General features: G+C 50.0%; 1 protein-coding gene across 2 annotated transcripts in view; it reads right to left on the reverse strand.

Annotated features, from left to right (window-relative positions):
* Positions 1–1851: 1851 nt before the first annotated feature.
* DOK5 (docking protein 5) overlaps positions 1852–16650 on the reverse strand; it is an 86366-nt gene continuing 71567 nt past the window's right edge. For both annotated transcript variants that reach the window (XM_015566536.1, XM_015566535.1), the window contains 2 exons: positions 9906–10026; positions 1852–2333 (listed from right to left, as the gene is read on the reverse strand). In XM_015566536.1, the coding sequence (XP_015422022.1) occupies positions 2269–2333; positions 9906–10026 (186 nt within the window). In that variant the 3' untranslated portion in view covers positions 1852–2268. The remainder of the gene's footprint in view (positions 2334–9905; positions 10027–16650) is intronic.

A 16650-nucleotide genomic window follows, 5' to 3' on the forward strand; every position in this document is an offset into this window, starting at 1 on the left:
CTTTAGAAGAAAAGAAGAACCAGGCAAAGTCAGGAAAAAGAACAGTGAGTGAATTATCAAATGTGTGTGCAGAACCACATCTTTGCAAGATGAATAGGTATGCACCTGGGAGGAGGAGGAGCAAAATGATGTGAAAGTTGTTAAAACACAAATGCGTTCCAGCCAAGCCATTGGCACCAAACCATTTCCACATCCTTAATCCACCAATGGATTCTTAGCTCAGTGCAACCCTCCTTTCCCCCATATTTCGGCTCCCCCACCCCCTAGGAAAACCCATCCTGACCATGCGTGTTCTTGGAAGTCCCAGGTAACTCTGATCCAGGACGTTGTTAGCTGGGCAAGCTTGGATTTTAGCAGGGCCTTTGGGGCTTCGTGGGTCAATCTCTACTGGGGGAAGTTGTATACTTTTTGAAAAAAGCACAAATGAAAATAATCTTTTTGCCCTGGTTGGGAAGCTCAGTTGGTTAGAGTGTCCTCCTGATACACCAAGGTTGTGCATTCAATCCCCAGTGAGGGCACATACAAGAAGCAACCAATGAATGCATAAATAAGTGGAACAGCAAATCAATGTCTCCTCTCTCTCTCTCTCTCTCATCAATTAAAAAATAGAAAATAAACCTTTTTACGGCTTTCTTGAAACTAGCAAAATTGCATTTTTTTTTTCTAGAAAACACAGATAACATTTTCTGGTGAAAAATCACCATTTTGGAAGGGCCTAGCCCTGTGCCTTGGTGCTGAGAAAATATATAATCACTATTAATTTGCCTCCTTTAGAAAGAACTCTATCCCTAGGATGGAAATTGATTCATCTATCCATTCATTCAACATGTATTTCTCAAGCATGAGCTGAGCCAGGCACCGCCCAAGGGCCTGGAAACAGGAACATCAGCTGTAGAAGGGAAAGTGCAGCCCACCAGGCCAACTTGACCTTGAGAGATGCCACGAGCACTCTTAAAAAACATAATGTCCCGCCAAAACCGGTTTGGCTCAGTGGATAGAGCGTCGGCCTGCGGACTGAAAGGTCCCAGGTTCGATTGCGGTCAAGGGCATGTACCTGGGTTGCAGGCACATCCCCAGTAGATGTGCAGGAGGCAGCTGGTCGATGTTTCTCTCTCATCGATGTTTCTGACTCTCTATCTCTCTCCCTTCCTCTCTGTAAAAATTCAATAAAATATATTTTAAAAAAAACAAACATAATGTCCCATGCAACGCATATAGACTAAAAACTATTCATTGTGTATCCGAAACTCAATGTAATGGGCATCCTCTAGTTTACCTGGCAACCACACTGTGAACAGAGGAGACAGATACCTGGCCTGCTCTCTCTCCAGCCTGAGGCGCCCACAAGAATCAACTCCCCAGTGGGAAAACCTGGGGAAAAGCGAGGCCTTCTCTCTAGAAGTGCGTCGCCCCTGGGGCCCATGGAGCAGCCGCCCTGAATGGTCAGGGCAACCTTATTTCCTTGTCGAACTCTCTGCAGTTAAGGTCCTCGGAGACAGGTCCCCGGGCTCCAGCCAGCACAGCCCCGAGCTGGCAGGTGCTCTGACCAGTTTAATGAATGAGAGTGATGCCCAACCATGCTCAGGGTGAAGAATGCGCTTTTATTTTGAAACGGGTGACGAAGGTACTTCAAACAAAATGAAGGCTTCAAAAAAGGCAAGAGGGACAGTTGTGTGAGAAACATTCACCCCATAAAGAACACTCCAGGGTCCTTAGAAAAGTTATTTCTTAACAGAATAAGGAAGAGTGAGCCGAAGACCCGGTTTAAACTGGCGATATAGTGAAAGGCAGTCACTGGTAGCTAACCAGACCGACCAGGTATGAGTAACCCAGGCACCGTGGACACACAGGTAACAAATAACGGAGGGCATTTTATTGTCAGTTTCGACTGTGACACAACTGAGACGCAGAGGGGAAATCACAAGGACCACAAAAGGACTGAGAAGTGCAGGGGACAGGGATCGACCATAGAAAATCACGTGTGGGTTGACTCCTTTCTGTCCGGCTGTAAAAGAAGTCGGAATCTGTAGAGCATGTTTCAATTATGCTAAGGGGGCTTGATTTCTTTCTTTCTTTTTTTTTTTTTTTTTTACAAAAGGAAAGAACCAAGGGGAAAGAAAGACAAGGATCGTATTGCAGTTTCCCAGTGACCACACGACCAGGCAGGGCCCGGAGCTTCCTTCATCCTTCTCGCCGCCATCCCGTGACCTCCGGTGGATCCGTGTGGACGCCTCCCACGCGTGTCACTCACGTGCTGGGCAGTCGCTGTCAGTGCTCGGGGCGGTAGGCGGGGAAGGTCTCTGTCCGATGAAGCTTCAGAGGACTGGCGACATCTTTTCCAAAAAGAATGTTAGAACAGCGGTTACATACGTGTCCAGAAAGCCCACTTCCAGATTATCTAGCAACACGTGTCTATGCAAGAGAAGTAAGTAACACGGTTCACACTCACAGTGATTTGCAAATAAGACTCATGGGAGATGACATCATTAACATACATTTGCATGTGGCCTTTGCCTGGGGCTATAATCAGATAACTGATTATTTTCCTCCATTTTTCTTTCTCATTAACTCACAGGGTATTTAGGAAAAATGAGATGGAATCATGGGACTGTGCAAACTTGACGAGGACATTCTTTGTAAACCTGACCAGAAGTAAGACAAGTTTATACTTATAACTAGGAAAACTCGCTGCAAAGGAGGACTTCTTAAAACCCATTTGATCTTTATGATTTCAGGGTGAGGTTCCAACCAAGAAAGATGAGAAGTCAGGAAGTTAAACACACAAGGCCATGGTCAGCCCTCTGTGACGTCGCGGCGTGGCAAACTTCTTCCACGCAGACCAGGTGCTACATGCTTAGATTTCACAGACTGTGCACTGGTCTCACCGCAGCTCTGCTGTCTATAGTGCGAAGGCAGCCGCAACTACCAGGGATCGAAGGAGTGGGCGTCGATGTTCCATACATCTCTGTTCCCCTAATCAGAGAGCAGCTGCAATCCCCGCAGCCAGCCCTAGTTTGCCAGTATCTGCAAAGATAACTGGATTTCATAGAAAACGAGAGGTTTTACTGCCACCTGCTGGTTAAGGTTACCCAGAGCCAAGAAATGCACACTGTGGGCAGGTAAAGGTCAACCTGCGCAGAACAAGCCTGGCCTGGAGCAGGCACTCCTGGGAGCCAGAGGCAGGCGTCAAGCCTGCACCATCCCGGAGAGAGAGCGCCGCAGCTCCAGGGGCACGCTGCCCGCCCGGTCACTCTCAGAACCATGCTGTGTTCAAGCCCTGGCCACACAGGAACATGGATGGAGCCCGGAGGCCCTTGCTCACTCCCCATTTATTTCATGACCACAAACAGCCCTGCCTTCGGCCGACCTCATGCCAAGCCCAAGACGGTCCAGGATGAAAGGAAACACCAGGGGTCTGCTGAGCGGTGAGATCGCAACCCCCAAACAAAAAGGAAACAAATCAGGGAGTCGGTATCCGCATGCCTCAAGTGTGCACCGGGAGAAAGTTATCTAGCCAGTCAGGTGGTCCCTGGCACTCAGCAGCAGGGACTAGTCCAGAACCCTTGAACTTTAAAACATCCTACATCCCTTCTTCCAGCCTCCCAGCCATCACGAATGCAGATTCTATTCCCTTTGCCTACACACATAAACACATGCAATAGGTGGTGCACGGTATTCATGAAGTTACAAGTAAGAATCCAGGTCAGGCTTTGTAATGGCCTGGTAACGTTTCCCGCAGGAAGCAGCCAGCGTGCAACAGAATTAATGCGACAGCCACGTCCTCGCTCAGATGCAGAGCCTCTCTCTGTACCGTCAACGGCAGCTCCATGGGCTCTGCGTCTGCGAGGACAGCGACTGATGGCATCCACCTGGGGTCAAGCCGACTGAAAGCACCCGCGGCCTCTGCCGTGGGCTCCCGGCGTCTCTCCAGCTGCTGTGAACACTGTGCTTAGTTCAAAGCCAGGAACTGGATGGAAAGATTCTCTCCATTCTTCGCAGTTCATGGAACGGTCACAAGCTGGCACTGCCCTGGGCCCCACCTGGGCGCAGCCCCGCTCTCTGGCCTGCACAGGTCACGGCACATTGGGATGTGCTTGCCACTGTTTACATCACTGTGGACTTCTCAGGAAGGGGCTCATTTCCCTGCTCTGCTGGAGAATGGAAGGTGGTGCTGGCCTGGATTCTGCCCCCACGCACAGCATGGCGGACCAGAGGGGACGCAGCTGCCCCTTACAAAGGAGGCATGCGGTTCACCAGGGCCCGCCGCTCGCCTTCTGCCCTTGACCCTCTTGGTGTGGCCCCGGGTGCCTATAGACAGGCAAGTTTCAGAGCCTGGTTTCTTTGTCATCTGCTCACGATCGCTCAAGTCTTAATCTGTCTTCCGTCTTAAATGCTGCACGCACGATGTTGGCGACTGGGCTAGAACTGATTGAAACCCAATGTTAGCTTCTCCAAAGCAGCCACATACTCCAAGAATCTATGCTCCTTACAGCACATATGTAAACCACGTGGTGGAGCCAGTCCTGTGGCGGTGCTATTTCCATAGCAGGCACATGCCTGTGAGACATCCCTGGTGGCAGAATGTCTACCCACAGACAAGGCCCCCTGGTAAAAGAAGTAGCCTGGACTAGTGTCGGTATCCTGGAGTTCATGCCACCCCTGCCACTCACTCGTCATGTGATCACGAGCAACTACTTGAACTCCAAGCATCTGGGTTTCTGCCTTCATTGGAACACAGACGGTAGTCCTGTTCTTGCCAACTCAAACTGTCGCTGGGAGAAGCAAACAGCACCTGCTAGTGCTGCTATGCACCAGCCACGCTGCCTGCTCTCTGCTCTTTGAACCTCCCCGCTGGCTTCTGTCTCAGGGCCTTTGCACTTGCTGCTGTCGCTAGGGAGCCCGATTCTCCCTCACCCTCAGTATGGCTGCCCCTTCTCAGACGTCAGGTCTTGGGAGAAATGCCACAGCCTCCTGTGACCACGTGGTCTAAAGAGGCCCCTTTATCATCGCCCCTTCCCCCCCAAATCAACAGCTACACCTCACTATTCTCTATTACAAACACCTTCTTTTCAAAGTGACATGTGTCAAATTTGAAATTAAATATATTTAATTATTGGCAATGATCTTTTTTGGACTATAAGCTCTAGGAGGGTGGAAACATACCTATCTAGGAGCCCCAGCATAGCTCCACCACCTAGCTCAGTGCTTGGCACAAAGGAGGTGCTCAATAAACACTTACTGACTAGATGAATGAGTGAGTGAATGAATAGAGAGGTGAAAACCTCAACTATTTACTAGATCGGGGATCTCGGACACATTAGTAACGCTTCTAATTTTCAGGTTCTTCCCTATTAGTGGGAATAACATACTCTCAGGGGCTGTTTTAAGGATGAAATCAGATCACATGTCTTAAATGCCTCATGCAACCCAGTAGGTCTTCGAGAAAGGGTTGCTTTCATAAAGATACTCATGGAGTATGTCTTGTCTCCCTTGTAAGGAGCAAACCTGGCCTTTCACTGGTGGATATGCTAATGTTTGTTTATGTGAAAAAGGAAAGAGGGGCTTCATGCTCAATAAATTTGCACATGTCTGCTTTAAACAAGGCTAAACAGATTCGTTACTGCAAGACATCGCAGAGCCTTGAAAATGCTGACCTGCGTGCTGAATCTTGGAAAAGAGAATGAACACGTAGCATGTCCCCCAAACTTATTGGGCATCAGTACTGCTAGGGGGGAGGGTGAAGACGACACAGAACACAACTGGTAAAAAACGAGTCTGTGTTACGCTGTGCAATGCATTCCTAAAAGAACCTCCTGCGTGCAGTTTCATGATACACCTCCTTGGCATGTTGATTCTATATATTCCTGAACACAGAAGAGAATTTCTACATGGACCCTGGAAAATGGGATGAGAGAAGGTGTGATAGTGGATTAAATACATCTTACTGTGTGTGACATGCATCAGAAACAGTAATAATAAAGTGACAATTCCAAGGTCAACCTGAAGGTGGTGCCGAAGGACTAGATTTAGGGAGGAAATGAAAAATTTCTCAAATCAGATGAATTCCCTCATAAGGGTTAGTATAATCTCCAAAATTACACCAGCCAGAGAAATTACAACTCATAAATACCAGCAAAACAAGAAGGAACTATGCACCACGCAATTTTACCATGTGGCACACAAAGAGCCATAATGTCATTAACTTTTTCTAATTTCTCTAATTCATAATGTCACTAATTTTTTCCAGGGGTGAAGAAGGCAAATGGTATAGCTGGAAAATAGATAAACTTGACTCCATTTATTTGCCATAGAAATTGCCATCCCTGATAACCAAGATAATTTTAGATAGTCTGTGAACAATATATGTATTTTTTTTAATTTTCAAGAGATATTTGTTGTTCCACTTATCTATGCATTCACTGATTGATTCTTTTTTAAAAAATATATTTTATTGATACAGAGAGGAAGGGAGAGAGAGATAGAGAGTTAGAAACATCGATCAGCCGCCTCTTGCACATCTCCTACTGGGGATGTGCCCGCAACCTAGGTACATGCCCTTGACCGGAATCAAACCTGGGACCTTTCAGTCCGCAGGCCGATGCTCTATCCACTGAGCAAAACCGGTTTCAGCCACTGGTTGATTCTTGTATGTGCCCTGACCAGGGATGTAACCTGTAACTTTGGGGTATCAGGACAACACTCTAACCAACGGAGCTATGTGCCCAGGGCAATGAATAATATTTTTATAAGGGAACGAGTTACTGGTAAATTGTGTCCCATACAACACAGGCCACACATTGACACTGTCTCAGGGAATACCGGCAACTAAAGAGCAATCCACAAGGTAAAGTAAAAGGGTCAAATCTACATAGAACACACAGGTGAGGAGCTACCCCAGTAAACATGGGCACAAATTAAATAGCAACATGAAACACATTTAGGCGAATTCCTACACAAGTAGCAGAAGTGTGTGAAAACGAATCACTGGGTGAAATAACCAGTACAACACCCAAAGCAAAGACACACTTGTGAGGCAAGTCCCGCACTGCCCTCACACACAGGAGCAGCCCGAGATCAGAGGCAATTTCAGGGAGTGTTGCTGGGCAGACAACACAGGAGAAGGGTAAGGATTCTAATAAAAAGCTGTATGTTCAGTGAAGAGCACCATCAGCAGCAAAAAAAGCCAACAGTAAAAGTTTTCATTATGGTCTCCAGAGCCCTGCAGTTGTCGCCCACAGAGCCGGACAAGCATCGTCTCTGCAGGATCCCAGGCACTTACTCTCCCTCTCCCACTGACTCCACCAGAAGCTGAGCTACCCCTCTCTCCAAATGACTGTTCTGTGCTCCTTTGAAATATCTGGACCCTTGAACTTGAACCTGATTTTACAGTAATAGCTCATTGCTTTTGAGTGATGGGTGAAAGGATAATAAAACATAAACCTAACTGGACAGGGCTGAAACCCGGACTTCCCTGTGCGACGCTGGTTGGTTCGCGGCCTGTATCTTTGATACAAACAACGCCGGGAGCTCCTGGAAGAGGGTGCACTTCCTTCTTGGCCGTGATGGTTTGCATCTCGGCTCCATTCCACAGGGGATGCCGCCACTTCTCTCGTCTTGGAATTCATGGATTAAGGGTCTTTTAGGGCCACCCCGGACCTGTCTGCTATGCAGGGGCCTCCCAACCACCAAAGGCGGCTCTGTGCGTGCAGGTATGTTTACAAATTGTATTGCTGTTGTTGTTAAAAAAACTGTGACTGTGTGCTGCCAAACAGATGTATCCAGATGTAAACCCTGTGGGGGTGGTCATAGATACCCTGGGCACACATATGCCATATGCTTACAGTACCTAAAACATCCTCCTTCAATTTAAAAAAGATTTTAAAAAGTATTACTATATTATTATACATTCAGAAACCTGAGAAGACCCTTCGCCTGAAATGATTGCTCAGGAATGTGCACTTACGTTGGTTAAGGATAGTTGGATTAGCCAGAGATCGGAAAGTGAGCGTGCTCTTCATACATCTTCTGTCCAGATTGTCCCGAGGATTTCGGAACTCTGGGGTATTGGCTAATAAATTCAGAAACTGCAACTTATTTAAGTGCTCCCTCCCTCTCAGGGCATCTCTGCAGACACAGTGTTCTAAGGAAATGATTCATGCACGCTGTATCTCAGGACTTAAGGCAATTCCTCAATTTCCTCTCTGTGACGCCTACATCATGTTGGTTCTCTACTTCCTTTTGCATTCCAGACACCTGAAATCCAAGAAGATGTTTCCTTTGTGTAAAGATTGTGTAGGTATATGTAGAAAGTCAGGCTATACAGCCATTCAATAGGGTTATGTGAGTATAAGTTCATATGCTTTATCTTATTGCATATTGGAAAAATATAATTGTTATAACAGCTTAAAAGACAATGAAATACACTTAAAAATAGATGTATTTAAGTAGATGAGACTGGACAAAATTGAATATATAGTGTAAGTGGCACATAGAGGGCAATGCTGAGATGATGGAACTCAGACATTGAAGCGTCTCTGAAGATGATACAGAGCAGATGGCAGTTGTGACCTCGCCCGACTCTGCGTGTGACCCTAGCAGGTGAGCGCACCTGTCAGCCGTTTAGCAATGCAGCCGCTCGCTCACGCACCCAGCACTCAGTGGTGTTTCTGAGCGCCTACCAGGTACCGTGCTCCCTGCTAGTGACAGACTAAAGTCATAAGGACTAAAATGCAACCGCCTCGGTGCCCTCTTCACATCACACACGGCTGCTCCGTGCCAGGCGACAGGAGAACAAGTGATGAAGGCGAAGGAAGGCCCAGCTCCCCTGCCGCCTGGGCACCACTGCCTCCTGCAGGAGCTGGCCACGAGCCAGAGGCCCACAATGCATACGAAGTGGAACCTGATCAGGGCAATAGGAGAGCGAGTGCCCTTGTCCGCTTCTGTGAGTCACGTCACCAGAGATGCCGGCGCTGGTGATGATAAATTCTGGGAGCCCTAGAGAGGGACCCGGAAGAGCCCCTGGGGAGGAATGGCCGGCGGGAGGGGCTGGGGCCGGCCGGTGACCAGGCTCAGGGAGCAGGCACCTGACCTGAGCCCACTGTTCCCTGGGGTCACCACTCATTGTGGAACTGAGGGGCTCGGCAAGCGCCTCCTCTGAACGAGGCGCCATCCAGAGTGTGCCCTCTGGGTTCTGGCCTCTTGCTCCCCATCAGAGAAGTTCTCCATCAGGGTACCCCAGGCCTCTCTATTCACAAATTGTACATACACAGCTGTTCTTACTGACCATCAACATAAAAAGCTGCTTCTGAAGGAGCGAGAAAACGCTGATGCCCTCTAGCACCTGGTTCGGAGGCCCCAGGTTTGGAAGAGGGGTGTCTCAGGATCTGCTTAGAGGTGCAACAGAGTCCGCACCCAGGACTCCGCCCTCCAGCAGGTTCCTAAGCTGAGAGCCACTTGGAGGCTTGTTAACTCGGGGATGGTCTCCATCCTCAGAGTCCCTGACTCCTCAGGTCTGGGAGGGGCCCGGAGATCTAAGCTTCCAGCAGGTTTCCCAGGAACGCGGGTGCTGTCTGTGCTCAACCCACCGGAACCCTTGGCACCTGATGACGTGCACACTGCTCAGCCACAGCCTCCGGCTCAATCTCTGCACTGTGAACAGTTTCCCCCGGACATTGTGGCAGACGTGGTGCCTCGGGAGTGAGGTCCTGATGGGACCTGGAACCAGGGGAAGGGGCTAACCAGCCTGGCGCCCAGCAGCAGTGAGTGGAGCAGAGCGCCCTCCACAAGGCTGTCCGTGCTGGCACCCTCGTCCACAGCAGTCCTCCCTCCCGCACAGTCTCCCTCCCACACTCAGGCTCCCGCACACAGGCTCCCACCACAGTTCCCAGGCAGTCGCCCGCACTCACCCTGCAGGCGGTAGAGCTGGCCTGTGCTGTGCTGCCGGGTGATGTGCTGCCAGTAGGCGCTGCGGGGCAGGGGCACCATGGTGCTCAGCGAGGCAGCCCGCTCGCTCATCTTCATCTGCAGCTGTCAAGGCAACAACAGGGGTGTCAGCAACGTGACTGAGAGGGGCCTGACCACCCGCGGAACGCAGAGACCTGACCTCCAGACCCCTGGAGGCGACTCACGTCTCCATCGCTCAGCACCTGGTCAGCGCGTACGCACATGCACACACACTGGATGCGTGGCTACTGCGAACCAGAGGAAGGAAGATTTAGCCAAGGAAAAGGGAGGCCTGCATGTTGTGACCCTGCACACCACTGCTCAGGAGAAATCCATCAGCGCTCACTTGAGAAACCACCTGGGCTGTGGGAGTGCTCCGGGAGATGGACCTGCTTAGCATGTGCCCAGCACAGACCGGGTACAGGCACAAATGGGGATATTATTATTATTACTATTAACTGCAATACCCATTGGAAGATTTTTTAAAGAAAACACCCCGCTTATCATGAGTCATTAGCATGGTAGTTCCAGGTCTAATATCTGTACTGTGAGGGAAGCCTGAGTCCCGAGTGCCAGAGGGAAGCCGGTGCCAACAGTCGGGGGAAGGAAGGCCTACTCTTGCACAAATTTCAAACATCGGGCCTCTGATATATGTATAAAAAGCTAAAGGACCATCTGACCATCAGACCAGCCAGTACCTATGATGCGCACTGACCATATGTATAAAAAGCTAACGGATCATCTGACCGTCAGACCAGCCAGTACCTATGATGCGCACTGACCACCAGGGGCAGACACTCAATGCAGGTGCAGCTGAGCTGCGGTGCCTTGGCAGCAGTGGTTCTCGGGTGACGTGACAAACCCAGAACCAGAGAGGAGGGAGCCCGATTCCTCGTGGGGGCTGGGTGATTCCACCTTCAGCGGTGGGTTGTGTTGTTCCTGGGGCACTGTTGGTCCTGAATCTGGTTTACTGCACCCTTGCGTTTGCGTTCCACACCCTGTACAGCAGCATCATTGCAGAGTGCCCTCGCACTCCGGGACCCCTCAGGGGATGTTAGAGAGCTGATTTCGGCCCAATCCCTGTGGCCAGGACAAGGGACCCCATCTGCCGGAGGGACCCCGCTGACTCCGAAGACACCTTGCCTTTCGAGCCACATCACCCCAAGTGCACTACCCCAAGGAGGAACTGCAGGTTGGCTCCAGGGCGTGTCTGGCCTGTCTCGCCCAGTCCTGCTCCGCCAGCCACCACCCAGGGCTGCCGGCATTAGTCCCTGCACCGGAGCCAGCACCATGAGCTGGAAGACCCGAGTGTGAGCTTTCTTTTTCTCCCCCACACAACGCCCCTCCTCCCCCCGCTACTCTGCAGATGCCCTTTAAGCCATGGCACCACCCCTGGAATTCTAATTAATTTTCTTTCAACATGCGCTAATCCATGCACTGGGCCACTAGCAAAGAGGTAATATTTAATAGAATAAGAATGTAATCTAGGAAAAACACTTGGGAAAGAGCCACCACTTTACTCACGACCTGACCATGGATGAGTCTGCACCCCAGAGCTCTGGCTGTGCTTTTAGAAGCTTGTTGAGGAGGAAGTGGTAGCCACGTCATGTTTCAGAGAGACCCTTACGAGGCCTGGCGCTCTCTTTATCTCTCAACCCTTTGAACAAACAGCTCAGTTTATGAAAGGAGCGTTCTGTCTTCGGAGAAGAAATGATGAAAAATCTTATTTCACGCAGAAATGTCTGAATTCTCAAGAGTGAGAAGCCTGAGGAAGCGATTTGGTGACACGTTGAAGAGGAAAGTGTCAGCCTCATTTTTCTTTATCGTTGCAAGTAACTCTGATGCGGGATTCCAACAGCTACGCTGGGGCTCACGCAGGCCACTGGCGGGAGTGGAAATTAACACTCCATTTGGAAGGAGTTAAAATTGGGTAATCTGGGATATCTCCTCCATTTTTTTAACCTGATACACTTTTATATAGTTTGCTTTTCCTTTTAAATAAATAGAGTCCTTTCTCATTCAAAAGGAAAAATAAAAATTACCCCAACCATAATATGTTTAAGTAGAGTTATTTCTGCTATAATGTGATAAAACATTCCTGGGGGGAAATTCCCGTTTTGAAAATTGTTGGGGAAATCGGGTTATGGGAAGATCATTCAAAACATACGCCCATTTATCACCAAAGTCACTGTCACTCTGGGAGGCAGCCGGAGGCTGGGAGGTCACAGGAACTACAGAAAATGCAGGAGAATGTCTGGTTGAAAATGCTGGCTGTGAAGTCCAGGCTATAGAGACAGGATGGACGCTACCCCAACAGTGGGTGCTGGAGCCACATGAAGGAAGGATGCTCCAGGCTACCTCTAGTGCCTAGCAGGCTGCGGGTGCTTGCGGTCACACTGTCCGCAGCTGCCACTTCTAAGTATCAGACAGTTCAGATGTGCACAGCCCGGGGAGAGGAAGTGAGCCATTCACGGGGAGCCACGAGGGTGGTCCGCGGAAGGGAGTCAGCGTGTGAGTCGGAGCAGTCAATGTAAACATGTAGGAATAAGACTGGTAGGATAATGGAGGCGGGATGGGGAGGGGCAACAAACACACAACTCTAGACCCAGGAAGAAATGTTGTTGAATGCTCTGTTCACTGATGTGTTCTCAAGCTCCCAGAACCTGGTAGACAGTAGATGCTCAATAAATATTGTTGCGTGAAAGAATGAATCCAGCCAATGGTGTGGGAGAGCTTCGCAAATAGCTTGCAAAAGCCCACTGGGCCATGTTTCAGGAATTTTGTGAGTGCAGGCTGTTCAGTACAGCCATCATTAAATATTAAGTTATATACTTACAGTTGAATAAGTATATGTATATACCCATGTGTGTATACACACAAAACTCACTTCCTAGTTCTCTCACTAGCCTATGCTCCTGAGGTCATGATGGTGACCGTGGTCTCATGGGCTCTTCTGTCCCCATTGGGGTCTGTGGTCTCAAACCCTGAAACTGCCATCACTTATGTCAACCGCCTGGCCCTGCAGGCAATGAATTTGTGATTCTTTCTCTAACCCAATGCTCCCACTGACAGAGACAAGAGAAGCAGAGGGAAGATTCCGAATCTGCTGACTTAAGAGTTGGAACCTAAGTTTTAGGACTCCCTAGTTTGGGGCAAGCAGCCAACATAGAAACAGACACATGAGCCACTGCCTACAGAACCTCGGCCGAGTCCCCTAAGCCGACAGCCTCCTCCTTCCCCAGCCGCCCTAACAGCCTTCTGTGGCTCGCAGCACCCTCAGGCTCACAGCCAAAGCTTCTTAGAATGGGGTCCTCCGATCCTGCTATCCTTCCAGTCACATGGCCCAAAACACCCAGGCCCAGCCAGCTCCAGCACCGTGGCACCCACTCTCACACCTTCCTGCTCCCCAAGCCCAAGAGCCGTCCTCACTGGTCACCTGGCTACACCCACCTCCCCTTGGGGTCAGCTCAGGGAGCACCGCCCCTGGACATTTTCCTGACATCTCTCCTCCTTTAATGGCATCAGGCGCTCCTAGCAGACCCCACAGAGACCTGTTCTTACTCTGACCACTGACTGTCTTGTGATGGCGTGACACCAGCCTGCATCCTACTACAGCCATGAGCTCCTGGCAGGCGGGGACCATACCTCTACTCTCTGTATCCCCAGCACCTACCGAGGGCCTCCAGAGGCTTAGCAAACAGGGGATGGATGGATGGATGGATGGACGGACGGATGGATGGATGGACGGACAAATGGCCCCAGCCTTTGCCCACACAGCAGGGAATACTTTTCAGAAATAAATCTTAATGAGCCCAACCCATGAGAAGCCCTGCTGAGCCCGGGTCCAGGTTAAAGCGCACGTGGCCGGCCCTGGCTTCATGGACGTGGGAATACGGCTCTGCCTTGTTCTATTTTCCATTTGAGTGCTGAGCAGCAGTGAGCCTTGGGGAGACCCGCCCTGTGCACAGGCACGTGGGGTAGGACCATCCCCGGCAGGGAGGGCAGCTCTGCATTTACCCATTCGATTAGCAGTGTCAGCGCAAGATCCCACCAGAGAGGACAGCAAGGCTTCCTGAAAGTCTAACACTCAGACTGCCGCCCAACCAGCGAGGCACGCAGGCCTCTTCCTAAACAGCCATGTGACTCCTGATCTTCCCAGTGGCCTAAATCAACGGAGCTAACTGACTGGGTTGTTTTTATTGATTGATTGATTGATTGATTGATGAGAGCGAGAGAGAGAGAGAGGCAAGAGCTGACTGACTGGGCCTTGAAGGCACAAAGATCGCTGTGCTCACAGGCAGGGAACGTGACCACAGGATCAGAGGCCCACGTTCCTGTTTAGGTTTTCCTCCGTGAGCTGTGGCATGGGACCCATCCGCCCCTTCTTTGAGCCTGAAAGTCTCCTTTCTCACAGCACTTCCCTTCTAAGGAGACAGATAATTAAACTAAATAAATAAAAGTGATCAGATTAGCATCAATAGCAGTGCGGTCCTGATCCATGCGACAACACGTGTGAACCGAAAGCATGATGCTGAGTGAGGAAGCCACACACACAAAAGGCCATACGTGTGTGTTCCCATGTATAGAAATGTCCACAGGGCAAGTCCAGGGAGAGAGGCTAAATCAGTGCTGCCTGAGGCGGGTGATGGCCAAAGGGCACGGGTTTCCCTTTGGGGTGAGGAAATGCTCTGGAACTGACTGTGGGGATGCTTTCATCACTCTGAATATAGGCCAATGCTCTAACCACTGAATCACCATTTAAACTTGAGTGACAACCGACCAAAGCATGGTCCCATCATTATCACTGTCAATGTCCCAACATTATCACTGTCAACAATGCAGACAGAGCCCTAATTGGCTTGGCTCAGTGGATAGAGCATCAGCCTGTGGACTGGAGGGTCCCAGGTTCGATTCTGGTCAAGGGCATGTACCTTGGTTGTGGCACAACCCCAGTAGGGGGAGTGCAGGAGGTAGCTGATTGATGTTTCTCTCTCGTGGATGTTTCTAACTCTCTATCCCTCTCCCTCCCTGTAAAAAAATCAATAAAATATATATTTTTTTAAAAAAGCAATGCAGACAGAGCCTTTCTAAGACGTCCCAATTCACAGTGAGGGGATGCTGATCACCAAGACCCTTCCCTCAGAAGGATGGGCGAGTCGTATCCACCCACCCTCTTGGAGGAGAAAAATCCTAACAAGCACGTGCAGAGCTTCTGAGCGAGACAAGGAAAGCAAGCGCACGCCACCCACCACGTCACGCACCGCTGGTTCCTGGCCTCCGCGTCTGGCCTGGCTGACGCTATGGGTCGGAGACAAGGGCTGCGGAGCAGTGTGGAGTCTCAGCCACAGAACCACGCCACATCATCCTCTGGAATCTGACTGGTTCTGCGGCAGAGATTGTGTTTTTGGAAGCTGATCAGCACGACAGGAAGTAATGGTTCGCCGCTGCAGTCAATCACGAGCACCAGATGGCACGTTCGAGATGTGTGTCTGGATCCATTCGGGAGCAAGCATCCATCATCACGACACAATAATTCCTAATTCCATCCTCCATCCTCTGACTCCAACTTCCACAGGCTGCTCCTTCAAAGTGACTCAAGGGAGGGGTCTCTGCCACAGCAACTTTGCATATGCAAGTCACATCATCATTTCCCACCCACTCAACCTGATGAACAAGCAATGGCCCATGCAGCGGTCGCCAACCGGTGGTCCATGGACCACTGGTGGTCCGTGAGGTCCGAAAGATTGGCGACCGCTGGCTCAGGGTGGAGGTGAGTCAGAGCTACGCCCACGCCTGGATGTGTGCTCAACCTGGGAGACTTCCAAAGCTCACCCAAGTCTGAGAGGCCTCTGAGAGCATATACAAGCCACACTACTGGCTATGGGGTCTATGGGTAGGTGCGCGAGGGTGAGTCAGAAGGGACAAGCCAGTCCACGAGAGAAGAAATCACACTGAGCTCCAAAGAAACTAGTCTCTCGATGTCTCTGTCTCTCATTCTACCCAGAACTCAGCCGTCTCACTCACACCGCCCTCCAATTGCAATGACAGCGTCCATTTGGCTTCCTGAGCTATGTCCTCATGGGCTGCCCACATATTCTCCTGTGAAAACAATATTGAAAATATCCTCTCCCTGTGCTTTCTGGACTCCGGGTCAGTGGTTCTTCAGCTTCAGAGAAGGACTCCAATATCTCATGAGTAGTAAATGTCTTTTGAACCGCATCTTACAATATTCGGTTTATTTACACAAAATCCAGACCAAACGTCTCCCTCAAAAGAGAACAGTAGCATAGACAATAGTTTCTAAGAAAATAGAAAATTAAGCATGTGTTTGTGGGCCACACAATCTGACGATTCTATGCTTCGGTGGTTTATCAAACACCAGCTTCTAAGAAGATAGAATTAAGTGTGTGTTTGTGGGCCATGCAATCTGACGAATCTATGCTTCGGCGGTTTATCAAACGCCCTGGTAAAGTGCTAGCAAGTAGATCTCGTCCGGTCGGGAGCTGGGAGTAATTTATGCCAGAACCACGCTCCCTGCACTTCGGAGGACTTGCCGCTTGATGAAGCAGGCTCCCTCGGTCAGTACAAACTGTGCCCCATGCTAATTGCTGCGCTAGTGGCAGGAACCAATTCCTCAGCACAGCCACGCTGCTGTCCTTGATGGAGCTTTGTAATCATCTGGGGCAGCACTGGGGGGGAGATGAGACT

This window comes from Myotis davidii, unplaced genomic scaffold (genome assembly GCF_000327345.1).
Source record: "Myotis davidii unplaced genomic scaffold, ASM32734v1 scaffold343, whole genome shotgun sequence".
Taxonomy (NCBI): Eukaryota; Metazoa; Chordata; class Mammalia; order Chiroptera; family Vespertilionidae; genus Myotis; species Myotis davidii.